The sequence below is a fragment of the Pleuronectes platessa genome, chromosome 3 (assembly GCF_947347685.1).
Source record: "Pleuronectes platessa chromosome 3, fPlePla1.1, whole genome shotgun sequence".
In the NCBI taxonomy this organism is placed as follows: domain Eukaryota; kingdom Metazoa; phylum Chordata; class Actinopteri; order Pleuronectiformes; family Pleuronectidae; genus Pleuronectes; species Pleuronectes platessa.
In genome coordinates this window covers 1315575-1343317 of record NC_070628.1, presented here as the reverse complement: position 1 = coordinate 1343317, position 27743 = coordinate 1315575, and the positions used below count along the sequence as shown (strand labels likewise).

The window sequence follows — 27743 nt, the reverse complement described above, 5'->3', positions numbered from 1 at the left end:
TAACAGAGTATTAAATCCTATGTGAGTAAATAAAATTAAAGTGAACTTGATGTGGAGACGGCTGAGTCGGCTCGCAGTGAGAGGACGCCCTCTGCAGGTGAGCAGGGAGCTCTGCAGTCAGGACTCAGCCTGCTGCGCGGTGTCTCCCTCTGCTGGTGATAAACACTCAGTGCAAAAACACTGATAAAAACAAGGTGCATGAACCGAACTACATGTTATTATATTACACTTTAAATCAGCTGCAGTTTATATGACGTAGTACCGTGATGATATTTAACATGTCAGTAACATGTGGAGTTGTGATGATCACAGTTTGAAGTGATATGTGTGGTTTCAGGTTATTTTAGACTCGTGTTGGTTTTTAATTGTTTTGAGGTTTCATGAAGTTAGATCTCAGTTTTGTTTTCTTATTAATCTTAGTATTAATCAGTCGGTTTGGGCGGAAGGTTACACAGGCCACAGGCTCCGCGGCAGCAGGCGCCGCACCGCCGCTCAACGGTGCGTAGAGAACCTTCCGCCGCGGAGGTTAGACCCGCGCGGCGACGCCCCTCGCGTCCTGCGGAACAAACCTCGTCACTTCAGATTTCGGTGGAATCCTGACGCGTCTCCGCTGCTAATGCTAGTTTCGTTAAATAAACCGAAGCTACGCTTAAAACGCGGCGAGCAGCGACGACCGCAGCTGCAGCGCCACGGCCGGAGCTGCGGCGGCGGAGGGCACTGCAGCAGAAAGAAAAAGCTCCAGCGGCTCCGTGACATTTTCTATCCGGACACCGCGACCGAAACTCGGTGCATCTGAGCGCCGAGATGCCGGGCATGATGGACAAGGGCTCCGAGTATCTGGGGAAAGGTCGATCCAACGGGACCAAGAGTCCGTCCAACGCGTCCAACGGAGGACATTTCTCTGAGGACAGCGGCAGCGACGACGAGCACGGTGAGGGAGCCTCGAACACGCGCCTGTGGCTCCGCCGCTGCGCTCCAGCACGAACACTTATGATCATAACTCATATATTATATAATAATGATAACATCTGTGTGTGTGTTTGCAGATGTGGGGATGCGGGTCGGAGCGGACTATCAGGCCAACATCCCCGAGTTCGAGCCCGGTGAGTGTGTGCGGTGGGACGGACGGTGGTAGCCTCGGTCACACGGAGGGAGGTCTGAAACTCATCAACACTGAGGAGGACACTTTCATATATTTATTAAATGTAATATTTAAGCATCAGTTTCCACTGGGACATGATTTATTGATACAAAGTGAAGATCCCTGTTAGTTTCTAATGATCCCTCCACATTAATCATGGTTAATACACAATAATAAACATAGTGACTCTGCTACAGGTTCAAGATTTTTATTAATTCTGTATTTTTCTGTCAATAGAACATTTTTCAGACTAATAAATATTGTCATAATTGTTTAATCTGTCTATAATACCAGCAAAATAACCCACAATCCCAGAGGACATATTCTCATCGTATTTATAAGGAAGTAATAAATAGAGAAAAGTTGAATTAGATTTTGTTTAGCAAGATATCAATACATTTTTAGGTATAACAATAATTTATTTTTGAAACAATAACTTGTGAGCATGTTTGCCTTTAGTGTGGACAAACGATTGATCTGACATCGACTCTTTCTCATTGTTCTATTAGTAAAAGTATCAATAACAGAAAGAATAGAAATAACGTCATTAAATCAGTAAATGCTGGTTAGATAATTAACAACAATAGAGTATAACTCATCATAGAAACACTTAAAATGACCTAATGTATATAACTACATAAAATACCTATATGTTATAATTCTAAATTATTAAGTATAGAATGAAACATATAGAAAACTGAAAAAAAATGACCATGAACAAATATTTTATGGAAATCCCCAAAAAGAGATGAATGGAGAAAATATTCTTTATCAGTATTTAAGAGTAAGTTTGTGCAGTGGAGTTGGAGAATCCTGACGTTCAGTTCCCCGACTCTGGTTCCTACGTTTCCCATGATGCAACTCGGCTCCTGTCCCAGCAGACTTGAATGTGTAGCAGCCTGTAGATGTGAAGCCCTGCAGCCGAACGAGTTGTGTAACCGTGTGGATCTTTGTTCAGGTTCCACTAAGTACCCGGACAAGGACAGTGGAGGGATGTTGGTCTGGTCCCCGTATCACTCCATCCTGGACTCCAAGTGTAAGTGAACCTGGTTTAAATCCTTTCTGATTCTGAACCTGTGGTTTCTCCTGTGGAAGCTCCTCTGCTCCTCGGCTGAACTGACGCTGTGTTTCCTCCACAGTGGACGAGTACATCGCGCTGGCCAAAGAGAAACACGGATACAACGTGGAGCAGGTGGGGCCCGGCCACCGGCTGCACCTCTACAGCATGTTGTTCACTTCCTGTCTCTCCTTCATCTCAATCGTATAAAAGATTAAAAATCCCCCAAAATAATGATTTATTCTTAGTTTCTGCTTCAACAGAGAAAAATGACTTTGCTAATTATTTATAATGAGTTTATTACAAATCAAGTTCTTCTTTAACGTTGATTAAACAGTCTGTGAATCTGATGCAGTGAAATCCAGCAGCACTGTGTCACTGTCACTGAGCAGCAGCGCCCCCTGCAGCCACACATGGGGATTGACTCTGTCGGAGTGATGGGAAGGTTTTCATGTGTTGAGCTCGGACTGAGTCGTCCCACTGACCTGAAACAGCTGAAAACTGGATATTACCCATGATCCTCTGCTTCCTGAACCAGAAGAGCTGCCGCGCCTGTCAGAACAAAAACAATGTGTGTGTGTGTGTGTTTGTGTTTCTGTGTGTGTGTGTGTGTGTGTGTGTGCGTGTGTGTGTCCAGGCTCTTGGCATGCTCTTCTGGCACAAACACAACATAGAGAAGTCTCTGGCCGACCTCCCAAACTTCACGCCGTTTCCTGACGAGTGGACGGTGGAGGACAAGGTTCTGTTCGAACAGGCGTTCAGCTTCCACGGGAAGAGCTTCCACCGCATCCAGCAGATGGTAAACACCTGACACCACGACAACACTATCCTGAAGACCCAGCCTGCCTCTAACCTGGTTTGACTTCCTTCAGCTGCCGGACAAATCCATCTCCAGCCTGGTGAAGTATTACTACTCGTGGAAGAAGACCCGCTCCCGGACCAGTCTGATGGACCGACAGGCTCGTAAACTGGCCAACAGGAGCAACCAGGACGTCAGGTAGAAGCAGATCCACACATTCAAAATGAATCTGCTCCTCCGCTTGGTGGGCTTCTGGTTTCTGTGTGAAAACCTTTAGTGGTTAAACTTTGGTTTGTTGTCACCGCGGCAGTGACGAGGAGATGGAGGAGGCGAATCCCATCGAGGCCCACGACAGTGACTACGACCCCAACAAGGAAGCAAAGAAAGAGGTCAGCAGACACACACACACACACACACACACACACACACACACACACACACACACACACACACACACACACACACACACACACACAAGGTACATCTGTCAATTCTAAGACGGGTCTTGTACTTTATGAAAGATTAGAATGAATCATTTCTACAGGCTCAAAGCAGAGCTGCATCTTAAATCGTCTCATTTAGATTTTACTACAGATTAGAAGATATTCTTTAATATTTAAATACTTAATCTACAAAATATGAAACTGAAAACATCACAAACTCAAACCGACTCCACTCAGCTGGTTTACTTTAAGTTTATAAGAAGAACAAAGAACACGATGAGAAGCTGGATCCTATTTGTTCTATTGTCGGGTCTCATTCTTCCTTTGGTCATAAAGTCAGTTTTAGGTTCATAACACATGTTCCTCACATGTTCCCTCAGACCCAGGTGGAGCCGGTGGTGCCGGGCTCTAAGGTGGCGCTGGGTCGCCGGGAGCACCAGACCCTGCAGCACCGACACCACCAGCGCTCCCGTTGCCGCCCCCCCAAAGGCATGTACCTGACGCAGGAGGACGTGGTGGCCGTGTCCTGCAGCGCCTCCGCCGCCAACACCCTCCTCCGCCAGCTGGACATGGAGCTGGTGTCCCTCAAGAGACAGGTGGGAGACCACACAGGAAATGACCTTGTCCTCCAGAGTCTCAGTCTCATGCTTGTCTGATCTGTCAGTGCTCCACTGCCACCTGGTGGTGACACCTCCTAATAATAATAATAATTATATAATAATGCTTCTTATAGCTCTTGCAACAAAGCTCAAAGAAACCTGAGAGGATTACAAAAACTATAAATATAATACACAGTCATCATCAGTTCAATCGGCTCTGAGAAGGTCACGTGACTCGTTGTGTGTTGTGGTCCAGGTGCAGAACGCCAAGCAGATGAACAGCGGACTCAAACACCTGCTGGAGTCCGGGATCGAGGACCTCCGGCTCCCTGAGGTACCGACCACTTCCTCTCACAGCTGGAGCATATTTCATATACATATTATAAACATGATGTGACTGTATGAGATACTCGCCTTCAAAACAACATTTGAGAGATAAAACATTTTCTTTCATGTAAATCATTGACTTTATCCTGAAGTACATGAACATTATCAAACCCACCAAGCCGTCCAGATGCTCCTCCTCTTCCTCACCCAGCTCTGAAGAGAGAAGCTCTCATCACGTCTCAATGAGTTCAATCTGTTGTTTTCATGTTTCACGGTTTCACTGGTGTTGAACTTTGCAGTGTAACCAGAAGGTGAACGCCCGCTGGACCACGGACGAGCAGCTCCTGGCAGTGCAAGGTGAGACTCTGAGAAGATCTGAGAGCTCTCATCACGTCACATGACCACGAACGTCCACTGGTCACGTGATGTAAACAGGAAGTAGATTGTCTCGTCTGCAGTTGGTTGCTTAGTAAAAGAAACTCCTCTGAAGGAGGAGCAGTGATGATGAGGAGTCACTGACAGGAAGTGTGACTGACAGGAAGTGTGACTGACAGGAAGTGTGACTGACAGGAAGTGCGATTGACAGAAAGTGCGACTGACAGGAAGTGTGACTGACAGGAAGTCTAACTGACAGGAAGTGTTACTGACAGGAAGTCTCACTGACAGGAAGTCTCACTGACAGGAAGTGTAATTGACAGGAAGTCTCACTGACAGCAAGTGTGACTGACAGGAAGTGTGACTGACAGGAAGTGTAACTGACAGGAAGTGTTACTGACAAGAAGTGTAAAAGACAGGAAGTGTGACTGACAGGAAGTGTAACTGACAGGAAGTGTTACTGACAAGAAGTGTAAAAGACAGGAAGTGTGACTGACAGGAAGTGTTACTGACAGGAAGTGTTACTGACAAGAAGTGTAAAAGACAGGAAGTGTGACTGACAGGAAGTATTATTGACAGGAAGTGTCACTGACAGGAAGTGTTACTGACAGGAAGTGTTATAGACAGGAAGTGTAACTGACAGGAAGTGTTACTGACAAGAAGTGTAAAAGACAGGAAGTGTAACTTACAGGAAGTCTCACTGACAGCAAGTGTGACTGACAGGAAGTGTAACTGACAGGAAGTGTTACTGACAAGAAGTGTAAAAGACAGGAAGTCTGACTGACAGGAAGTGTTACTGACAGGAAGTGTAACTGACAGGAAGTGTTACTGACAAGAAGTGTTACTGACAGGAAGTGTTACTGACAATAAGTGTAAAAGACAGGAAGTGTGACTGACAGGAAGTGTGACTGACAGGAAGTATTATTGACAGGAAGTGTCACCGACAGGAAGTGTCACCGACAGGAAGTGTCACCGACAGGAAGTGTTACTGACAGGAAGTGTAACTGACAGGAAGTCTCACTGACAGGAAGTGTAACTGACAAGAAGTGTAAAAGACAGGAAGTGTGACTGACAGGAAGTGTTACTGACAGGAAGTGTTATTGAGAGGAAGTGTCACTGACAGGAAGTGCTACTGACAGGAAGTGGGATTGACAGGAAGTGTTAGCGACGCTTTGTGTATCAGACGTGACACTTTGTTCTCAGGTGGAAGATAGCGGTCGTGATTCTGAGGTTCTCTCCTCTTGATAACTTCAGTGCACGTGTGAACCACAGACAGTAAATCCAAGACATCAGTGTAACCCGTCTGTGATGTTCTTCAGGTGTCCGGAAATACGGAAAAGACTTTCAGGCCATCGCAGACGTCATAGGCAACAAGACGGTCGGCCAGGTGAAGAACTTCTTTGTGAACTACCGACGGCGGTTCAACCTGGAGGAGGTGCTGCAGGAGTGGGAGGCGGAGCAGGGAACACGAGCTCCCAACGGAGACAGCGCCACCTCAGGAGAGGAGGGAAAGAACAGCTCTACCACTCCATCAGGGAAGAGCACTGACGAGGAAGACGAAGAGGTGAGAAATGAAACTTAGCCTTCCTCCTAGCTAACAGACAAACATCGCCAGCGGAGGTGAGAGGTAAACACTTCACAGGCAACACTTTGTTTCCCATGATCCTTTGCAACACACCTGAAACTCATTCAGACTCAATAACCTCTGTTTCTCCTCTCGGCAGGGTCAGGTGACCTCCTCAGGTGCGTCTCCTGCTGCCTCCTCGTCTTCCTCGGCTCAGACTCTGGTGACGTCAAGCAGCTCCTCCTCTTCTCTCCACCAGCCCCCTCCCCTCCTCCGGCCCTCCCTACCAGCCACGCCCTCCCTGCACCGCCAGCCTCCGCCCCTCCAGCAGCAGGCTCGCTTCCTGCAGCCCCGCCCCACGCTGCAGCAGCCCCCGCCTCTCATCCGCCCCTCCAACCCCCTGCCCCCCCGCCTCAACCCCCGCCCTCCTGCTCCCATGACCCTCAGTGGGAACCCGGGGGCGTCAGGCCCGAGCTCCGCCCAGCAGCCCTCGGGCCTGGCCCTCCACCAATCGGAGACGGCCTCGTCTTCCTCCCTCCACTAACGGAAAGAAAGAAAGTTCAGTTTCCATGGAAGCTGCTGCATTCAGGTCCTGTGGGAAAATCGGATTATTGAGGTTCAAATAAGCGACAGTTTCACTTCTGACCAACTTCTCCAGTGTTAAACCACAAGAACATAAAAGTGACTCATTTACACGGGATCCAGAAGCAGATCTCTGCTGATGTGTTTCCCACAGGACGTACCTGCAGCACCGGCTGCCTGATGGACCCTGGTTCTAACATCTCTGTGTTGTTTGGGAGGTTGGACTGAAACTTAGTCTTGAAACAGAAATTAAACCTCAACAAACACGTGTTCCATCCACAGGGTTCCACTCTGGATCCCCTTTGGTTCTCTGTCTGTGTGTGTCGCCTTAAACACCAACAACAAGGACACAACAGCACCTGGAAAACATTATCACTTTAACATCATGAACGACCCTTTAAACACAATAAGACTAAAGGCCTTTGCACATCAATGCGACACAAATTAATTAAATAAATTGAAGGTGAAGCTCGATTTTTCATATTTATAAAAACAAGACTAAATCCTGCCTCGTACAGATGAATTCATTTCTCAGACTGGGTGGAGGAGGAAGTTGTTGTTCTACGTCTTCTGTTTCAAAAGGAGAAAATCCTCAACAACATGGATTCTGATTGGATGGAAATTTTACAATGTGTCTTAGTTCAAAAAGCCAAAAGCCTCGGTCATTGGCTCGATACAGATTTGGAATCTATTAATAGCATGAAATAAATCCCACAAAGAAAACGTGTCAGTGTGCAAAGGCCTGAAGAGTCGACTCACATGCTAGCAGCCTCGTGAGGATGGAGTTGAATGTTTCGTGTTTACCATCTTCACAGTCTTCAGCAAACACGCTAACATTTGTAACTTGAATCATTGTGATTTCTAAGAGTTTCAAGTTTCATCTGTTGAGTTTTATGTTGTCATGCTTGTTTTAGGCTTCACCTCGTGAGGAAGAATTCTTTAACGTGTAATGATCTCACGAGCTGTCATTTAGCGCCACCCTCAGGGTAAACGTTACATTTATATCTTGATTTTAAGAAAAAGATAAATCGTTCACATTGTGGTTGTAATGAAAACTGCTGCAGCCTCCAGGGGGCGCTAGTTAGACTGTGAACTGTTCTAAAGGATCAGACCCAAACCCTAAAACATGAAGGCCAAATATCTTGAACACAAACGCTGCCATCTTGTGGCGATGACGTCATTTACAGTCAGAGTCAGTGCAGCAGTGATAGTGGTATCAAGGTCCCGCCCATACATACTCTCGCCAAATGAGGAGTGAGTCTCAGCTGTCAATCATGACGTCTGGTTTTAGTTTGGTCCCATCTGCTAACATTCAGGAGGCGGGGTTTCTGAGCTATACTGCAGCCGGCCACCAGGGGTTCACACTTTGGCTTCACTTTCGGGAACTCTCATGTCGTCCATCTTTATTTACAGTCGCTTCTAACTGAAGATATAAATCTGTAGCTTTGATCAAACAGGAAAACGTCGCATTTTTCGGGGACAACTTCCTGCGGTGGATTAATCTACACGTGGTTCAGGGATTTCTTGAGAAAGAGAAAACTAGAAAATCTCCAGACGTGTACAGATGTTAACAGTTTGAATGATTTGTAACCTGCCATCAATCATCAATCATCAATCATCAATAACCTGTCGATCTTTTCACAAAGACTTCAAACAGACGTCCTCCAGGATCGATCTTCTGATTAAACATGTCCTCCAGTCTTATCGATGTTCTGTTGTTGGGTTTAATGTTCTCACAGTCGATGTTTACGTTTGAAAACTAGAAACTCGACTGGTCACCATCTCTGTTATTTATTCTTCTTCTTCTTCCTGGTGCTCTTAATGCTGATTGGACGAACATGTATCACAACATTTGAGTTTCAGTAGAATCTGTAAAATATGGATGTGAACGTGAAGCTGCTGAAGTCTCATTAAAAACTGCATTTATATCATCAGATGTTTTCAGCTTTATTATCAGATCCTTGTATTACAGGAAGAGGAATCACAGGGAATTCATATTGTGTTACAAGTCACAATACACACACACCTCATCCTCACACACACACACACACACACACACACACACACACACACACACACACACACACACACACACACACACACACACAAACACACACACACACACACAGCAGTAGATATTAAAAGGCTGTGTGTTCTGTAACTGGACCCCTGCAGGATGAGCTGCTCTGAACCAACTCGACTATTCTTGTGTCTGTTGTTGTGCGTCCGGCTGCTTGTCGACATGTGGAAGGTCAAACGTGAGTCTCCCATCGTCTTCACTCTCACTTCGTGATGTTTGAGTCCAGGTTTACAGAATCCTCCGTGTGGAGCTGAGATCTTCATCCAGCTCTGCTCAGACCTGATGTGGAGTTTGAATCAGGATCTTCAGCGATGATTAACAAGTGAATGATTTGAAGATGTGAAGGTGGAATAGTTCATTTGAAGGGAAGTGAATTAAGAAGGAAACTTTTCCTTTGGACTGTAACACACTTATCACAACCTTCCAGGCATAATGTATTTTTTTATCTCTTTGTTAGGATTGACTCAATGATTCATTAAAAAACAACAGATGTCGAATTTGATTTATTTATAAATAATACCCCAAAATATATATAAATATGGACGACACGTCTCCAGAAATGAAGCCAAAATATCTCAGATACGAACGCTGCCATCTTGTAGTGACGACGTCATTTGCATTATATATATATACACTGTATACACTATATATGTAGTAAACTTGAAATTGTATATTTATAGTTTATGTAAAAAACAAAGAGGTGAAATGATATTATATATGTTATACATTTAAGAAAGATATTATCATAGTCTAACCATAAACTTTATTCTAAACAACAAAGAATAAAAAGAAATCAAAAATACGACCAAATATAAAGAACTAGAATAATAACATAAACATGAATGTACGTTTCTTTCTGCATTGTTTGTTCTGTAAAATAAAAACATGAAGGACTCATATCTGTGTAATAATATCTGATGAATTAGGATCCATAGACACTTTGTCTCTGTTGCAGCTCCAGTTGTGTTCCCGATGGAGACGAGGTACCGGACGGTTTTAGAGGTGACGACACAGAGTTGATGTGAAGCTAATGAAACAGAATAACTCAATCATTCTGTCATTGTTCCAAACCTGCCACCTCAACGTAATGCTTTTTATCTTTACCAAATAACCAGAGATCGTTTGAACACTTTCAGAATGTTTGCATATAAACACGCTGAACACCACAACTATATATAGATTCCATAGCCAACTGCCTTTAAATATATATACATGTTTATACTTTTTCCTTCCTTCCTCATACTAGTAAATTCTAGTTTATGCAGATGTTTAGAGATTTTAATTTAAAAAGATGTTTATGTCTCGAGTCGTAGAAAGATTTTCACTTCATCACAACAGGTTTAATTATCATTTATCCCCTGAACTGGGACAGAAATACTTTAAAGTCCCACCGACTAAATTAATCCCCGTCAAAATATAACAGCTGACATTGATGAAGGTCAAACCTCGCTGACCTCATCTGGACTAACAGCTGTTCCCTGTGCGCTCAGAGTTTGGTTCCCCCCGACCCCATGTCCAAGTTCCGCCTGAAGAGAGGTTCCCCCGAGGACGAGTTCCCTGACCTGTGCAGGAACTGGACCTGGATGGGACGGATCCTCACGGGGGACATGTACCGCCGACAGTTCAACCGCTGCACCCAGAGCGGAGTCGTCTTCGATGATGTCATCCGCCCGGGCCTGGAGGAACCAGGTGATGTCACTGTGATGTCATCGTACAGATCTTCCGGGACAAGTCTGTCTCATGAATCAGTTTAATATCAGTTTACATTTATGTATAAATATAGTTTTTGATAGTTTTCCTTCAAGATATTTTGTGCAGGTTTCAGAGTATTTGTATCTGGATAAATGAGGTAAACATGTGTGTTCCTGCACAGTGGGAGGGTTTGTGAGGTAAACGTGTCCCCTCTGAACCGGTGTGTGTGGAGGTGATGGTTCAGGTCCTGTGTCGGTGGGATGTGCTGCTGGTGACGCCGAGTCCTACATCGTGTTCTGTGACTTCTTCGACCGAGTCATCGAAGCACATCATCAACACAAGATCACCAGCCAGACGCCAGAGAGTGACCTCAACCACCACAACCTGAAGGTAGCCCCCCCCCCCCGACCACCTGGTGAGAAGTGTCTCGTGTCAGGGAAGAGACGTCCTGGTCGTCTCGGTGTCTTTGTGACACCACGTTCACTCTGAGCTGTGTTTAAGGTTCAGTGATTTAGACCAAAGAGCAACAACTTTGTGCTTCATCGTAGGAAAGTCGTGCTTGAAATGTGTTTAACAACCAGTTCTAGAACCAGTTCTACGTTTGTAAGGTGAGAAGACGCTGTGTGTGCAGGGCGGCGAGGACCTGGACGGCTCGTACGCTGTCGGCTGTGAGGTGAGCGTGGTCCGATCTGTCCACGACTTCTGTTTCCCAACACACTGCAGCCGAGGAGAGCGCAGACAGCTCCTCACCCTGGCCAGGAGAGGTACTGCATGTCTGAGGGTTTACTTCTCATTAATCTTGTTTCATCTCTGAAGGTTCAGACAGACTTTGCCTCTAATATCTGATCCCTCAGAGTTTGCTGTTCAGTGTTCTTCTTCCACTGAGTCATCATGTTGATCAGGTGTTGATCAGGACTCAGTGGAAACTGAGAAATACTCTCATTACAGCTCTGCAGCGGCTGGAGGAGGAGCTGCCTGGTCGATTCCTCCTCGTGGAGGAGCTGGACCAGGACCAGCAGAGGGATCTGAACCTGAGTCCACCGTCGTCCGCCCAGCAGCGGATCGGCGTGGCCCGGGACTGGCCTGATGCCAGGGCTGTGTGGTCAGTCTGGGACCGCCTGGTTTGTTAGTCTGGATAGAGAGAGCAGGTCAATCATTAACTGTAAGGTTGGGGGTTTGATGTCTTGTTCTATGACTCCGTCCTGCAGGCTCAGTGACGATGGCAGCCTAAAGGTCTGGGTCAACATGGAGGACCACCTCAGACTGGTGTCCACACAAGACCACGCCAACATCGTGGAGGCTTTTAAAAGCAGCTGCATCAACCTGCAGAAGGTCAGACATGAAGGTCCAGCTTCTCCATAGAGACCAACGTTTTCAATCAAAATGGAAATTTGCTTTGAATTCATTTTAGCTACAAATGTCTATTGGTTTATTCCATCTGTACATTTTATTGACACCTTCTGATTCATAACCTGTAACCTTGTTGATCTTGTCTGGTGAGAAATCATGTGGCAGCAGTGTGACGCATGAGATCCTGTAGATACACATCAATTAATGTTCACATCTAACCAGGAGGAAACATGTGATTGTTGGAGCCAGCGGTGGTTTCCTCCTCACTCTTTGGGTGGTGATGATGTCATCATGGAGCAGTTTGCCACATCATTAATAAGGCGTTTCTAATAAAGTGCCTGTTGAGTGAATATCACATCTTCATAGGTTACAAGGTTCCTTCAAGTGGAGAAGGTCACTGAGCTCTTGACGACCTTCTGGCAGTGTAACCAGGTTTTGTGGCATTTGATCCTTTCCTGTGTCTCCAGCTCGGGGCGTCCTACAGCGAGCTCCACCACCCGTTCACCTGGAAGCAGCAGCTGGGATGGGTGATGAGCTCTCCAGCCGACGTGGGCACAGGCCTGAAGGTCAGCGTCCACCTCCACCTGCAGCACCTCCCCCGACACAAGCGCCTCCAGGACATCCTGCAGAGACTCAGGATTCGTTTGGACAAAACAGGTACAGAGGGAGGACGTCCCATGAGTTCTCCACGTTCAGGTCCGGGTCCCATGTTCAGGTCCGGGTCCCACGCTCAGGTCCCACGTTCAGGTCCGGGTCCCACGTTCAGGTCCCACGTTCAGGTCCGGGTCCCACGTTCAAGTCCCACGTTCAGGTCCGGGTCCCATGTTCAGGTCCGGGTCCCACGTTCAGGTCCCACGTTCAGGTCTTTGTCCCACGTTCAGGACTTTGTCCCACGTTCAGGTCTTTGTCCCACGTTCAGGTCCGGGTCCCACGTTCAGGTCCCACGTTCAGGTCCGGGTCCCACGTTCAGGTCCCACGTTCAGGTCCGGGTCCAACGTTCAGGTCCCACGTTCAGGTCTTTGTCCCACGTTCAGGACTTTGTCCCACGTTCAGGTCTTTGTCCCACGTTCAGGTCCGGGTCCCACGTTCAGGTCCCACGTTCAGGTCCCGGTCCCACGTTCAGGTCTTTGTCCCACGTTCAGGTTCGGGTCCCACGTTCAGGTCTTGGTCCCACGTTCAGGTCCGGGTCCCACGTTCAGGTCCGGTCCCACGTTCAGGTCCGGGTCCCACATTCAGGTCCGGGTCCCACGTTCAGGTCCGGGTCCCACGTTCAGGTCCCACGTTCAGGTCCGGGTCCCATGTTCAGGTCCGGGTCCCACGTTCAGGTCCGGGTCCCACGTTCAGGTCCCACGTTCAGGTCTTTGTCCCATGTTCAGGACTTTGTCCCACGTTCAGGTCTTTGTCCCACGTTCAGGACTTTGTCCCACGTTCAGGTCTTTGTCCCACGTTCAGGTCCGGGTCCCACGTTCAGGTCCGGGTCCCACGTTCAGGTCCCACGTTCAGGTCACGGTCCCACGTTCAGGTCTTTGTCCCACGTTCAGGTTCGGGTCCCACGTTCAGGTCTTGGTCCCACGTTCAGCTCTGGTCCCACGTTCAGGTCCCACGTTCAGGTCCGGGTCCCACGTTCAGGTCCGGGTCCCACGTTCAGGTCCTGGTCCCACGTTCAGCTCCTGGTCCCACGTTCAGGTCCCACGTTCAGGTCCGGGTCCCACGTTCAGGTCCGGGTCCCACGTTCAGCTCCGGTCCCACGTTCAGGTCCCACGTTCAGGTCCTGGTCCCACGTTCAGGTCCTGGTCCCACGTTCAGCTCCTGGTCCCACGTTCAGGTCCTGGTCCCACGCTCAGGTCCGGGTCCCACATTCTGTACACAGCAGCACTTCTTCCTGAGGCGACACCTGAAGTGTGCTCCTCTCTCTCCATGTAGTCGCTCTTCACTTTATTCAACTTACTTCTATTTTTCTCCCAGAATCCTCTCTGTTGTGTCTCGTGAGCAACACGGTGACCTTTGGCCTGAGCGAGGTGGAAGTGACCCAGCTGGTGGTGGACGGGGTCAAGCTGCTCATCTCCATGGAGAAGAGGCTGGAGGTGGGCGGAGTCATCGACGAGCTCCTTCCGACTCAGAAGTAAACCTCATATCAGTGAATGTGTCTTTGATTCAAACTTTATTTACATCATCATCTGAACATTGATTTATCATTTCTGCTCCAAAAAATGTTTCATCCTGCAGTTTGAAATAAAAGTCAGTTGTTTCAGGAGAAGCTGTCGAGTGTGTGTGTGTATAAGATGTGTGTGTGTGTGTGAGGTGTGTGTGTGTGTGAGGTGTTTTCAAACCTTCAGAAGGAACCAATGAGCTTGGAGCTGAAGTCACATGATGTGTGAGATTTGTTCATAGAAGAAAAACAGACGGATACTTCTGAACGGAGGACATGTGAGTTTATGTAAACAGAACTTACTAAGTTGGACGTGAAGTGCATTCTGGTTTGAGCTACGTTTAACAGCAATATAAACACAAACACCTAGATATAAAAAATGAATTCATCTCGTGGCTCAAAAAATGTTCATATTCATGTTTTCAGTGGTGGAAACAAATGACAAATTCAGACAGTGAAGACTAAATCAAAACTGTACACAGACTAATCAGCAGAGGTTCCACCTGGACAGGTCACATTTTATACAGCAATAATACAAAACTGTTGTCATCTCACGTTGAACCACCAGGAGGCTCTGCATCATTAAAGGTTTTAACAGGACAACACATTTCCTCTGTTACACAACCAACAGCGATGATGTTTAAAGTCACAAACTGATTGTTCATCACATTTCATGGCTCATCACTCTGCTTCAGACGCACAGCCTCAGAGCTGAGGACGATGGTGGACGTGTGGACAGACGACAGGTCCCTGTGCACGGTGGACATGTTCACCAGACACGTCCAGGTCAGACAGAATCAATAACAAGTCACTTAACCATCAAGTAGGACAAAACCCTATCCTACGCTAACATTAGCAGGAGAGAAACCTCATTCACACTCTTCAAATTCTTTCTTCCATATATTTGCGGGAATATGAGCGAACATCTGTTAGCTCGCTCCTGGTGCTACGCATGAAGTGAATGGCTCGAAGGTTTTCACAATCATTCACAACAAAGACGTTCTGACCGGATAAACTTTAACGGTAGCTAGCTAGAACCATATACGCCGATCGATCACATTGGTTTGTTTATGTGCTACAGCTCAGTGCTGACCTCAAAACTCACCAGGAGCTGCAGTTCTCTCTATAGGGAGTGTTCCTGTGTTCTAACGTTCTAACGTCCAACGTTCCCACGTCTGACTTAGAGTGGTTGGCTGAGCTTTAAGGCTTGACTGAGTTTAAGAGGACTGATTGGCTCTGGTGGATTCATGCTCTCTACCGAGGGACATTCTAGTTCTTCTCACATCTTTGGTCACCTGCTGGTGGAACCCTGGCTCTCTGGGTCAATGGAGGCAACACACAGAACGTTTCCTGCCATCACAAAACCATGAGCTGGTGAATGTGTGTGTTTCACACGCCAGGAGAGTTGCACCGGTAAAGTTTGCCCTGACTTCAGGAACCAGATTCCACTCTAACTGTTATCAGGCAAAAATACGAGCTGGACATGCACTGCGATATTATGAGACTCCAGATTTCATGCTCATCGCTCTCTTCTTTCTGTCGTGGATCTTTAACATGCAATTTATGACTCATTCTCAAAACAGATGTTAAAGCGTCGTCCACACTGATGCGTTTAAGTTTTATTGCAAACGCTTCCTGTCAGTCACACTTCCTGTCAGTGGCACTTCCTGTCAGTAACACTTCCTTTCAGTAGCACTTCCTTTCAGTCACAGTTCCTGTCAGTCACACTTCCTGTGAGTCACAGTTCCTGTCAGTCACACTTCCTGTCAGTGACATTTCCTGTCAGTGACACTTCCTGTCAGTCATACTTCCTGTCAGTCACACTTCCTGTGAGTCACACTTCCTGTCAGTCACACTTCCTTTCAGTCACACTTCCTGTCAGTCACACTTCCTGTCAGTAACACTTCCTGTCAGTTACACTTCCTGTCAGTTACACTTCCTGTGAGTAACACTTCCTGTCAGTCACACTTCCTGTCAGTCACACTTCCTGTCAGTCACACTTCCTGTGAGTCACACTTCCTGTCAGTCACACTTCCTGTCAGTCACACTTCCTGTCAGTGACACTTCCACCTCCTCGTCCCTGCTCTGATGTTTCACCATCACTGAGTTTCTGTTAATAAGCAACCGACTGCAGAGACAATCTACTTCCTGTTTACACCACATGACCAGTGCAGGTGAGCGGTCATGTGACCTATGTCTTCAGGTGTGTTGCTGTGGACGGACATTGATCATTTTCCTGGTTCATGACTCATCTGGTTTCTTTAATCCCTTTAACTGCCGTTTCCACTGTAGGTTCAGTTCAAGTTCATCAACCTGCCGAGCGTCTGCTTGTTGGAACATTTGGTTTCACTGGCATTAACATTTAGTGATAACGTTAAATATTAACTGTGTTGAGTAAAATAAGTGTTTTCTCTGAGTCAGACTCCAGCGGGTCCGGGATGGAGTCGAACACGTGACGTCAGGAGGAGTGGGCGTGTTCTCCTCGCTCACAGCCTGAGCTCATTGGCCACTTTGGAGGCGATGTTCTTGAAGGCGATGGACATGCCGGAGATCCTTTTGAACCGCACGCCATTGAGCGAGAGGCGGGGCAGTTTGCACACCTCCATCTCCCATTGGACCAGACTGTCCAGCCGGGCGTCTCCGTGCACGCAGAACAGAAGGTAGCGCTCACGCTGCTCGTAGTCACAGTTGTTGGCGTCCAGAACCCGGCGGATCTCCTTCATCACGTCCCCCGGCTCCATGGAGGACGTGGTCTTCATGCTCCAGGTGAACCTCAGGGAACGAGGCTTGGACTCCCGTACCTCCTCTCGAGGCTCGCCCGAGGAACTCCTGGAGAAGGAGAGAGAGAGATCGTTGATGGAGACCAACTCACAGTCTGTGTCACAGAGTCGAGGAACCAAGTATAGAGATCAGCTGTTTGATTTAGGTATGAATTTATATATTTTTTTATTACTGTATTTTATGAATACTTGACAATGTTTTCATGTTTATTTTCCTAAATGTATCTTTGTCACTTTTTTTATTATTTTTTATTCTTATCACTTTCGCGATTCCTTGAAGAGCTAAGCTATCAATCAAACAGCTTTGGGCGTCACTTCCTGTCCAGGCTGACCAGTTACTTCCTGTTCATGCCTCCTGATTAACTATGGTGTTAATATTCAAATCTGAGTAGGTAACGACCACGCCCACGCACACGATACTGGTGCACAGAACCCATCAGTGACTGGAAAGGCCTTTCTGCTGCTGGTGCACAACTGTGGCTCCACAAGACTGAACTCGCCCCTTCCCCACAGGCCCGCAGCTACTCAACATCGCCCCCTGCTGTTACTGACCTGCGAACGAACTTGGAGGTGATCTTTCCGATGAGGGAGCCCGATGTGCCGCGGCGGGACGTAGCTAGCGACGCTGCAGCGTGCTGCGAGAGGCTGGGCGAGACCGGCGGCCCGTTGTAGGTGGCGGGTCGGCGGTCTCGAAGCTGAGCACCATGGAAGGTGGAGCGGCTGGTGGAGCCGCGGGGGAAGCTGCTGCGGTCCGGCGTAGTGCTACTGCTGCTGGTGACGCTGAAGGCGGAGGGGGAGGAGGGCGGCTGGTGGGGCGAGCTGCGGGGGAGAGGAGAGGATGTCGTTATTAAAGAAACAACAAGTGGAAGGTTTGCTGCTGAGAGGAGACGTGAAGAACCTCTGATACTCTGCGTTGTCGTCGATGGGCGGCAGGCTGGACCTCATGGGGTGTCCCGACACAGACATGGACTTCACATGACGGGGACGCATGGAGGACACGGTGGCCCCTGGGGACGGGGAGGGGGACGCTGCAGGAACCTCAGGGAGACTGAAACACACACTGACGATTTATAGATGTGGAAAATCAGCAAGCGATCAGGGACAAGTGAGAGAGTTCCCCTCACCTGCTGTCCTTCCCGTTGGGAATCACAGTGGAGTGGCGTTCGATGCTCGGTCGCTCATTAACATACGTGTTCCTCCGAGTAATGCTCTGAAACACAAAGACACTCCTCTCTATCAACAGATCATGTGAATATACAGAGTGTGATTCTGGTTGGACCGATCAGGTCTGAGCAGGTCAACAGTCCCATGGCTTCCTATAACTTTGATCTCGATATCTAAACGTAGCTTTGATATTTTCTGACCTGATCTTTATTTCAGTATCGTTAGATCCTCTGATCCTGGTTCAAACCTGGTTTCTGGTCAACATGCGGATCTGCAGCACTCACCCCCGACCCGGTGGCAGACTTCCGGCGGTCTGGAGCTCCCATGGGGGAGGGGGGCCCGTCCTTCCGGTCACTTTCCACGCTGTTGGCGTGGGAATGCTTGGTGCAGGAGACAGGTGGGGGGATAGAGGGCGCCACTGAGACACAAAACACAGAGACAACAAAAGACTGGTCACATGTGTAAACACTCAGACGTGTCTCAGGACGAGTTTCAGCAAACGGCAGAAACAGATCTAAACTCACCGTGGTCACTAAAGCGTCGCTGCTTCTGATTGGCTGTTGCATTGCGAGAGTGGGCGGGGGACTGACTCGAGCCGTTGACGTCGCTGCAGGGTCGTGACCTTTGGACCAGGCCACCACGGGACGAAGACTCAGTGCCTTCAAACTGGTGGAGAGGGTCACAACAGAGGATTGTGGGACGGGGACAGTTCTCCTCTCAAGGAGCTAGGCTAACAGTCCGGTCCTCCTGCTAAGCTAGGCTCCACTGAATGTAGGACAGCTGCTATGCTAACTCACCTCGACAGGCTTCCTCCCCAGCAGCAGGTACGTTGCTGTCACCTCGTTGTACTTGGGACCGTCCAGCGCCTTCCTCACTTCCTCCTGAGGGAAACCCATCGTCCCCATCAGCTCTGATTGGTCAGAAGAGTCACAGTCCAATCAGCATCGGGCACAACGCTCACAGGCTACAGCTATGACAACAACTTTGAGCTAAATGCTCATGTTTAACATTAGCCACATGTGTGTGTGTGTGTGTGTGTGTGTGTGTGTGTGTGTGTGAGTGTGTGTGTGCTCTTGTACAGATGTCTTTGTGAGGACCAGTTTGAGCCTACAAACTACAGAGTGAGGACATTTTGCCTGGTTCTCACTTTCTGCCCCCCCTTTAATGGTCTTGGTTTTAGGGTTAGAGTTAGGTCTGGGTTAGGGTCAGGGTTATGAGTGTCCCCTCTGAGATAGAAGTTGGATCATGTGTGTGTCTGACCGATGCGTTGGAGGTCGTTGAAGTCTTGCTCGGCCTCGGTGAACTGCTTCAGGTCGTCATTGTCGTAGCCGACGTTCATCCACCGATCCTTCATGATTTGCTTTAGAGATAAATCACAGGAGGGTTAGGGTTTGGTTGCAATCATCTGATTAATTTGTCTTTTTAATGTTTTCTGTGTGTTCTGTGTTCGTCATGTTGTAGAAACAGGAATCAGGACGAAGAACAACTCCACTAACTCTGACTGACGTTTCTCAGGAAGCAGCTGTGAGGAGAACCTTAATAAACCCTCTTATTTTACCAAAGCTGCACAAACTGATCAGTCTCAGATCAGCTTAGGGTGACAGTTGAGTTCTGAAGGTTGAAGGCGGGGTTTAAGGTGGCAGGTCGCTTGTTCGATTCCCGTCCGTTACCTGAAGACTGCCTCTTTTTCCGGGGTTTAGAACCAGCAGCTTCTTCAGCAGGTTTTCACAGTCAGTCGACATGTAGAAGGGAATCCGGTACTTTCCTCTGAGGACACGCTCCCGCAGCTCCTGCACACACACACACACAGACACACACACACACACACAAGCACACAAACACATAGACACACAGACACACACACACACACATTACTGCGATATTCTCGATACTTTGGTCTTCAAGCATTTGAGATTCTTTTTTTTGTATCGGAATAAAGACAGATTTAAACCGAAAAGGACAAAATCACAGAAAAGATGATTCCTTGTTGTTTATCCTTTAAACTTTATCGATGTGACGTGAGTCTCAGTTTGGTTTCAGTCGGTGGAAACGACTTTCAGAAGTGAACTTTTCACTTTTATACTTTGAGGATGTTTTAGAGCCTGAACTTTTATATTTGTATTTGAGTCGTTTCTAACTAAGTTTGTGTATTTCTACTGGAGTACAGAAGTTGTGTTGTTTGTCCACACAGACCTTGAGGTTCTGTCCGTCGAAGGGCAGCGAGCCGCTGACCAGCGTGTAGAGGATCACTCCCAGACTCCAGACGTCCACCTCCGGCCCGTCGTACTTCTTCCCCTGCAGGTCACAGAGCTCCATCACCAGCAGCCCACAGCCGTCACCACTCACGCACACAAGCTGTCCTCAAGGTCAAGTCTTTGGGTGTAATTATATGTTGTGGGCAGGACTCACCTGGAAGAGTTCGGGAGCGGCGTAGGGCGGCGAGCCGCAGAACGTGTCCAACTTGCTGCCGATCGTGAACTCGTTACTGAATCCAAAGTCTGCGATTTTAATGTTCATGTCTGCGTCGAGCAGGAGGTTCTCCGCCTGCAACACAGAACGCATCACCACCGTGTGTGTGTGTGAGTGTGTGTGTGTTTGAGTGTGTGTGTGTGTGAGTGTGTGAGTGTGTGTTTGAGTGTGTGTGTGTTTGAGTGTGTGTGTGTGTGTGTGTGTGTGTGAGTGAGTGAGTGAGTGAGTGAGTGTGTGTGTGTGCACCTTGAGGTCTCGATGTACGATCCTCTTCTGGTGACAGTACTCCACTGCTGACACAATCTGACAGATACAGTGATACAGGAAGGAGGAGGAGGAGGAGGAGGAGGAAGAGGAGGAAGAGGAGGAGAGGAAGAAGAAACAAGATTACAGACAGGAGTTCTGCTTTGATCTCACTGACTCACAGGTGTAATTTACACTTTGTCCTGAGGGTGGCAGTGTGAGTAACTCCTGTACGGTGGCCTTCTGGGATCATGTCTCTCTTCACTGGACGCTCAGCTGTCTGAACCTGCCGAGCTGTTAGCATGTTAGCTGAGCTGTTAGCATGTTAGCTGCTCTGTTAGCCGAGCTGTTAGCATGTTAGCTGAGCTGTTAGCATGTTAGCTGCTCTGTTAGCCGAGCTGTTAGCATGTTAGCTGAGCTGTTAGCATACGTCGACCGCCTGTGCTCTATAACCACAGCAGCAACTCAGTTTTTACAGCTCTGCCGCTCTAATGGATAATGAAACTGATTCGTTTCATTAGCGGCTCCTCGGAGATGATTTGTCCTGCGGGCTGACGGTGATGTGTGTGTGTGTGGGGGGGGGGGGGGGGGGTCTGGTCCCGGAGGATGAACCACAACATCCTGCAGACATCATGACTAACATAACGTCCTGTGGTCGAACACCAGTTTCAGTTTCAGTCCCTCCTGACGTGTTGCATTCACACTAACATGAGGTCATTGTGACCTTTGACCTCTGACATCTAATCACTTGAAGGATTCTCTCCAGGTCAGGTGATGCTCGGGCTGATGTCCTGCAGGGACAACACGTGGCTCTGATTGGTTCGTATGACGGGGACAACGTTGAGTCTGAAATATCTCACCTGGCGAAACTTTGCTCTGGCCTCCTTCTCCTTCATTCGTCCATGAGCCACCAGGTAGTCAAAGACTTCCCCTGAAACACAGACAGGTGTCACGTGACGTTAACTGATCACATGTCAGCTGATGAGGAGGTCACACAGGGGAGCTGGACTTACCTCCGCTGGCGAACTCCATCACCAGGTACAGAGTCTTCTCCGTCTCAATGACCTCGAACAGCTTCACTGTAAAACAAAGGGAACTCAACACTGCTGCCACATACTGAGCCTCGATCAGGTGGAGGGAGAGGAGGAGGAACAGGAGGAGGAAGAGGAGAAGATGAGGAGGAACAGGAGGAGGAAGAGGAAGAGGAGGACAAGAGGTAGATGAGGAAGAGGAAGAGGAGAAGAGGAGGAACAGGAGGAGGAAGAGGAGAAGGGAAAAGACGAGGAGGAACAGTAGGAGGAAGAGGTAGAGGAGGAACAGGAGGAGGAAGAGGAAGAGGAGGACAAGAGGAAGATGAGGAAGAGGAAGAGGATGAGACTCACCGATGTTTGGGTGGTTGAGGATCTTCATCACACTAACTTCCCTGAACAGCTGGAAACATGTGAATCAGTGAAACTGAACTTTTCATGACATTTTAATTTGAAGTGAGGTGAGACATGTGAGGTGTGAGACAGGTCAGATGGGAGACAGGTGAGACAGGTGATGTGTGAGACAGGTCAGAGGTGAGAGAGGTGAGGTGCGAGACAGGTGAGGTGTGAGACATGTGAGACAGGTGAGGTGTGAGACAGGTGAGACATGTGAGATGTGAGACAGGTGAGGTGTGAGACAGGTGAGGTGTGAGACAGGTCAGAGGTGAGACAGGTGAGACAGGTGATACATGTGAGAGTGGTGAGACAGGTGAGACATGTGAGATGTGAGACAGGTGAGGTGTGAGACAGGTGAGGTGTGAGACAGGTGAGACATGTGAGACAGGTGGGACAGGTCTCACCTTCTGCAGGCTGGTCGGGTTCATCTGCGTCTTGTCGATGATCTTGATCGCCACCTTCACAAACAGAAATGTTTAACTGATCAGTCTTGATTATAGGCTCCGCCCCTTCTCCTGTGTTTGTGTTCAATCCTCTGTACACGATTGGCTCCAGCGGCTGGAGGAGTGGCCTGACCTTGTTGCCGCCCCCAGCCTGGCTCCTGATTGGAGCAGCTCTCAGGATCACTGTGACTCTGAGGCAGCAGTAAACTGATGATATCCAGATTAATGATGTCAGACAGTGATGGTTGTTTCTTTATTGTTAGATGTAAAGATTGTTTGTTTTAATCCTGTTTACATCATTTGTTTGTTTGTGTTTTTTATCTCATTAAAATGAAACATCTTGCTTCATGAAATGTCCTCGTCTCGACCAGCTGACGTCTCCAGAGAGAAACACAGCTGCTGATTGGTCGGCTCCTACTTCCCCTCTCACAGAGTGGATCTTAAAATAACACACTCTCTCTCTCTCTCTCTCTCTCTCTCTCTCTCTCTCTCTCTCTCTCTCTCTCTCTCTCTCTCTCTCTCTCTCTCTCTCTCTCTCTCTCTCTCTCTCACACACACACACACACACAGCTGACGTGTGCAGCATCAATAATTAACCCTTTAGCCGCCGCCTCCACCTCATGATGTCACAGCAGCGTCAACCTGATACAACCCTGTTGACACTGGACAAGGTGAGGAGCAGAGGAGGTGAGGACATGAGGAGGTGAGGACATGAAGATGTCAGGACATGAGGACATGAGGAGGTGAGGAGGTGAGGACGTGAGGAGGTGAGGACATGAGGAAGTGAGGACATGAGGAGGTGAGGACATGACGATGTCAGGACGTGAGGAGGTGAGGACATGAGGACGTGAGGAGGTGAGGACGTGAGGAGGTGAGGAGGTGAGGAGGTGAGGACATGAGGAGGTGAGGACATGACGATGTCAGGACGTGAGGAGGTGAGGACATGAGGACGTGAGGAGGTGAGGACGTGAGGAGGTGAGGAGGTGAGGACATGAGGAGGTGAGGACATGAGGAGGTGAGGACATGACGATGTCAGGACGTGAGGAGGTGAGGACATGAGGACGTGAGGAGGTGAGGACGTGAGGAGGTGAGGAGGTGAGGACATGAGGAGGTGAGGACATGACGATGTCAGGACGTGAGGAGGTGAGGAGGTGAGGACGTGAGGAGGTGAGGAGGTGAGGACATGAGGAGGTGAGGACATGAGGAGGTGAGGACATGAGGATGTGAGGACATGAGGAGGTGAGAACATGAGGTCGTCAGAAAGTGAGGAGGAGAGAAGTGAGGATATGAGGACCTGAGAAGGTGAAGACATAAGGATGTGGGGAGGTGAGGACATGAGGAGGTGATGAGTTGAGGACATGAGGACGTGAGGACTTGAGGACATGAGGACGTGAGGAGGAGAGAAGTGAGGAGGTGAGGAGGTGAGGACCTGAGGAAGTGAGGATGTGAGGAGGAGAGACGTGAGGAGGTGAGGAGGTGAGGACCTGAGGACGTTAGGAGGTGAGGAGGTGAGGACGTGAGGAGGTGAGGACATGAGGAAGTGAGGACATGAGGAGGTGAGGACATGACGATGTCAGGACGTGAGGAGGTGAGGACATGAGGACGTGAGGAGGTGAGGAGGTGAGGACGTGAGGAGGTGAAAAGTTAGGAGGTGAGGAGGTGAGGACCTGAGGAGGTGAGGACGTCAGGAGGTGAGGACATGAGGAGGTGAGGAGGTGAAAAGTTAGGAGGTGAGGAGGTGAGGACCTGAGGAGGTGAGGACGTCAGGAGGTGAGGACATGAGGAGGTGAGAAGTTAGGAGGTGAGGACGTGAGGACGTGAGGACGTGAGGAGGTGAAAAGTTAGGAGGTGAGGAGGTGAGGACCTGAGGAGGTGAGGACTTGAGGAGGTGAGGAGGTGAGGAGGAGGCGTTCAGAGATGCTGAGTCAGGATTACTTGACACTTTATTTTGAAGGGCACAGTAAATACTGCTGATTTCCTGGAAACTAAATGTTTGAGACGTTTTAGTTTGAACTTTATTTAAATATAAAAACTAATATGCAGAATAAACCTGATTTAAATGAATATGATCAGTTTTCCTACATCTTCAATGTGTGGAAGTCATGAAGTTCTTTCTGTCTTCTATATAAATCCTCTTCACTCTATTGTTTAAACTGGTGTTGCTCCTCTGAATCTGAAGCTCCTCAGGTTTGTGGGTCAGATGTTTCAGAACCTCACGTGTGTCCTTCACACTCTGAAGGACCGGCCCTCATGGAAACCAGCTTCTCCAGGAGTGGAAGGGAAGTGAATCTGTTTTATGTTTTAATTCAGTTTAGAATGTTTTGGTTACAAATGAATAAAACTGAAAACACAAATAAAACTGGTTTCTGGGCCCAAGTAGAAAGTTCAAGTCATTTCAGTAGATGGGTAGTGGTGGGTCTTCAGTGGAAGGAGACCTGAGGTCTGAGCCACGTGTTGTTCTCTCACCTCTCGGCCCGTCAGCGAGTGTCGGGCCAGTTTGACTTTGGCGAAGTTGCCTTTGCCGATGGTCTTCAGCAGGCGGTAGTTCCCGACGTGCGGCTGCTCCTCCGACACGCCGGAGCTGCGAGCCGGCGGCAGGCCGTGACGGCTCGAGGACCTGGGCAGCGGAGCCGGGGGCCCGGGGAGTCCGTCTGAGACCTTCACCTGAAGGAGACATGAACATTCACACACTGAGATTCTACTAAGAAACAGGACCAGTGAAGCTCAGCCAGGTCCAGAGCTCTGAGCAGGTTCTGAATCACATGAAGCTGATCAACATGTGAACCAGGATCTGGACGGCTCAGTGAGAGAAGAGCTGCTGTGAACCAGCTTCAGCAGGAAGGAGAACCGGAGAGAAGGAACCAGCTCCACTTCGGTGCCCGCGGGGATCAGGTCACATGACCAACGCACATTGAACTGGTGAATTCACATGAAGTCAAAGACAAAAAGCCTTGATATTGTGGCCCCGCCCATAAACACTCTTGTTCTGCTAACATGGAGGAGGTGGGGTTTGTGACCTGTACTGCAGCCAGTCACCAGCGACACACACTTTGACTGACAACACACACTTTGACCCAAGGACACACACTTTCACCGAGGACAAACACTTTGACCGAGGACACACACATTGACCAGCGATACACACTTTGACTGACAACACACACTTTGACCCAAGGACACACACTTTCACCGAGGACAAACACTTTGACCGAGGACACACACTTTCACCGAGGACACACACTTTCACCGAGGACACACACTTTCACCGATGCAGACACTTTGACCAACGACACACACTTTCACCAACGACACACACTTTGACCGACGACACACACTTTGACCGGAGGACACACACTTTGACCCGAGGACACACACTTTGACCTGAGGACACACACATTGACCTGAGGACACACACTTTGACCCGAGGACACACACTTTGACCCAAGGAAACAAACTTTGACCCGAGGACACACACTTTGACCCGAGGACACACACTTTGACCCGAGGACACACACTTTGACCCGAGGACACACACTTTGATCCTCCATAACCCTGAACATTAGAAAGTGGTCACCATGAAGCTGATTGTTGAATAAACCTCAGTGAGCTGCTGGTGTCCAACCTGCAGTGCATTCTGGGAAAATCAATAGTAAGGAGACGGCAGGAGGCGACTGTCGCTGCTGAAGGAGAAAAGATCAAAACGTGACGGAGCTGCAACTCTTATTAAATCTGAATATGAAGATTCTCAACAGGCCGGTTTGTGTGATATCAAATAAAGTCTGTCAGCAGGAATTCACAGAATCCACTGAACCCGAGTCCGTGAGGTGTCATGGAGGAGGAACTCATTAGAAAGTGTTTAGGAGCAGATCCAGGAAGTTCTCCTCCTTCTTCAACATGGTGAGATGATGTCAATATTAACATGTGGCTCCTTAAATAAATAATCATGATGTGATATTGATAATGTCGGTTTGGATACGAGGACAATCGGGTCGATGAAGGAGGAACCACTCTGCTACTGGTCTGCTGAACGCTGTGGATCTGACCAGCTCCTCCCAGTGGCATCAGTCATATATTATATTAAACTTCAATAATAATCAAATATTAAATAAACTATAGACTTGATAAACACATTAATAATAAATCAAACAAAATATTTAAATAATGAAACAAACACAGCTCCATTCACTCTATAAAACACTTACACTCCATTCCTACAAAATAAAATGTTTATTGATAATATAATAAAACTGTTTTTATTGTAAAATTAAAACTAATTAAATTCTCAGCAATAGTAAAAATTAATTAAACTGCCCCGCCATTTAAAGGAATACATAACAATTATTAATATTTCATAATTAATTAAATATTTAAAATAATAGAGTAAAGTATAATTCATTTGAATCAGGGGTATTTAAACATGTTTAAACCCTTCAATAATAAAACATCATTAAACTGCGTCAATAAATACGTTATAATAATGATCGATAGTCAATAATCAGGCTGGAGCAAACTCACCGGTGCCTGGTCGGACTCGCTCACCGGGGTCAGAGGCTTCCTGCCGGACATCTTCCTGCTGCTCCTCCGCTGCTCCTCCGCTCCTCAGGCCGGGACCAGCATCTCTTCCAGCGGCTGCTGCTTCAGCATCTCCCCGGGAACCAGGCCTCCGCAGCGGGGCTCAGCAGGAGGAGCGTCCGCCGGCTGGAGGTGGAGGTGGAGAGGGAGAGAGGGAGAGAGGGCGAGAGGGAGGGAGAGGACCGGGGCGGCGGCTACAGGAACCGGATCAGGCCCGGTGACGGAGGAGGAAGAGGAGGAGGCGGAGGAGGAGGAGGAGGAGGATTTAAAGAAACAAACATCTGCTGCTTCCAGATGTTTTATCTGCTGGTCATATATAAAACATTTAAATATGACGTCAGAGCTAAACTACCCCAGTCCTCAGCTGACCCACATCATAGTGTGTCTGTGTGCGTGTGTGTGTGTGTGTGTGTGTGTGTGTGGTGTATATTTTTTATATATGGAGATAAATTGGATTAAAATGTTCATAAATATGCATCAAATTGAACAC

At 48.1% G+C, this 27743-nt stretch overlaps 3 protein-coding genes across 3 annotated transcripts; 2 read left to right on the top strand and 1 right to left on the bottom strand.

Moving 5' to 3' along the window:
* The first annotated feature begins 693 nt into the window (after positions 1 to 693).
* On the top strand, positions 694 to 8821 carry rcor3 (REST corepressor 3). Its single transcript, XM_053415915.1, has 12 exons — positions 694 to 931; positions 1047 to 1103; positions 2100 to 2177; positions 2281 to 2333; positions 2836 to 2997; positions 3071 to 3195; positions 3308 to 3386; positions 3821 to 4036; positions 4296 to 4373; positions 4666 to 4723; positions 6061 to 6305; positions 6466 to 8821. Exons 1-12 carry the CDS (start codon positions 805 to 807, stop codon positions 6847 to 6849), a joined length of 1662 nt encoding a protein of 553 aa, XP_053271890.1. The 5' UTR covers positions 694 to 804; the 3' UTR covers positions 6850 to 8821.
* Positions 8822 to 9129: 308 nt separating this feature from the next.
* On the top strand, positions 9130 to 14135 carry zgc:172076. The gene is made up of 10 exons (XM_053419596.1): positions 9130 to 9145; positions 9194 to 9251; positions 9903 to 9969; positions 10458 to 10656; positions 10892 to 11049; positions 11291 to 11423; positions 11608 to 11761; positions 11868 to 11991; positions 12477 to 12666; positions 13975 to 14135. The coding sequence occupies exons 1-10, from the start codon at positions 9130 to 9132 to the stop codon at positions 14133 to 14135; spliced, it is 1260 nt and encodes a 419-aa protein (XP_053275571.1).
* Positions 14136 to 14153: 18 nt separating this feature from the next.
* On the bottom strand, positions 14154 to 27439 carry LOC128429941 (serine/threonine-protein kinase MARK1). Its single transcript, XM_053415840.1, has 18 exons — positions 27197 to 27439; positions 25148 to 25345; positions 22643 to 22696; positions 22197 to 22245; positions 21828 to 21893; positions 21675 to 21745; positions 20818 to 20874; positions 20512 to 20646; positions 20296 to 20397; positions 19773 to 19892; positions 19363 to 19462; positions 18900 to 19012; positions 18627 to 18768; positions 18387 to 18520; positions 18063 to 18148; positions 17837 to 17986; positions 17491 to 17757; positions 14154 to 16987 (listed from the first exon to the last, which is right to left on the bottom strand). The coding sequence occupies exons 1-18, from the start codon at positions 27245 to 27247 to the stop codon at positions 16645 to 16647; spliced, it is 2238 nt and encodes a 745-aa protein (XP_053271815.1). The 5' UTR covers positions 27248 to 27439; the 3' UTR covers positions 14154 to 16644.
* Between the last annotated feature and the right edge of the window lie 304 nt (positions 27440 to 27743).

Excerpts from the sequence above, each read along its gene's own strand:
- rcor3 (XM_053415915.1), top strand. The coding sequence starts at position 805 with ATGCCGGGCATGATGGACAAGGGCTCCGAGTATCTGGGGAAAGGTCGA. Across the intron at positions 932-1,046 it reads CGGCAGCGACGACGAGCACG|ATGTGGGGATGCGGGTCGGA; the intron begins GTGAGGGAGCCT and ends GTGTGTTTGCAG. Across the intron at positions 3,196-3,307 it reads AGGAGCAACCAGGACGTCAG|TGACGAGGAGATGGAGGAGG; the intron begins GTAGAAGCAGAT and ends TCACCGCGGCAG.
- zgc:172076 (XM_053419596.1), top strand. Across the intron at positions 10,657-10,891 it reads CCCGGGCCTGGAGGAACCAG|GTGATGGTTCAGGTCCTGTG; the intron begins GTGATGTCACTG and ends GTGTGTGTGGAG. Across the intron at positions 11,050-11,290 it reads TCAACCACCACAACCTGAAG|GGCGGCGAGGACCTGGACGG; the intron begins GTAGCCCCCCCC and ends CTGTGTGTGCAG.
- LOC128429941 (XM_053415840.1), bottom strand. The coding sequence starts at position 27,247 with ATGTCCGGCAGGAAGCCTCTGACCCCGGTGAGCGAGTCCGACCAGGCA. Across the intron at positions 19,013-19,362 it reads CAACGACCTCCAACGCATCG|AGCTGATGGGGACGATGGGT; the intron begins GTCAGACACACA and ends CTGACCAATCAG. Across the intron at positions 16,988-17,490 it reads ACCTCCAAGTTCGTTCGCAG|GAGTTCCTCGGGCGAGCCTC; the intron begins GTCAGTAACAGC and ends CTCCTTCTCCAG.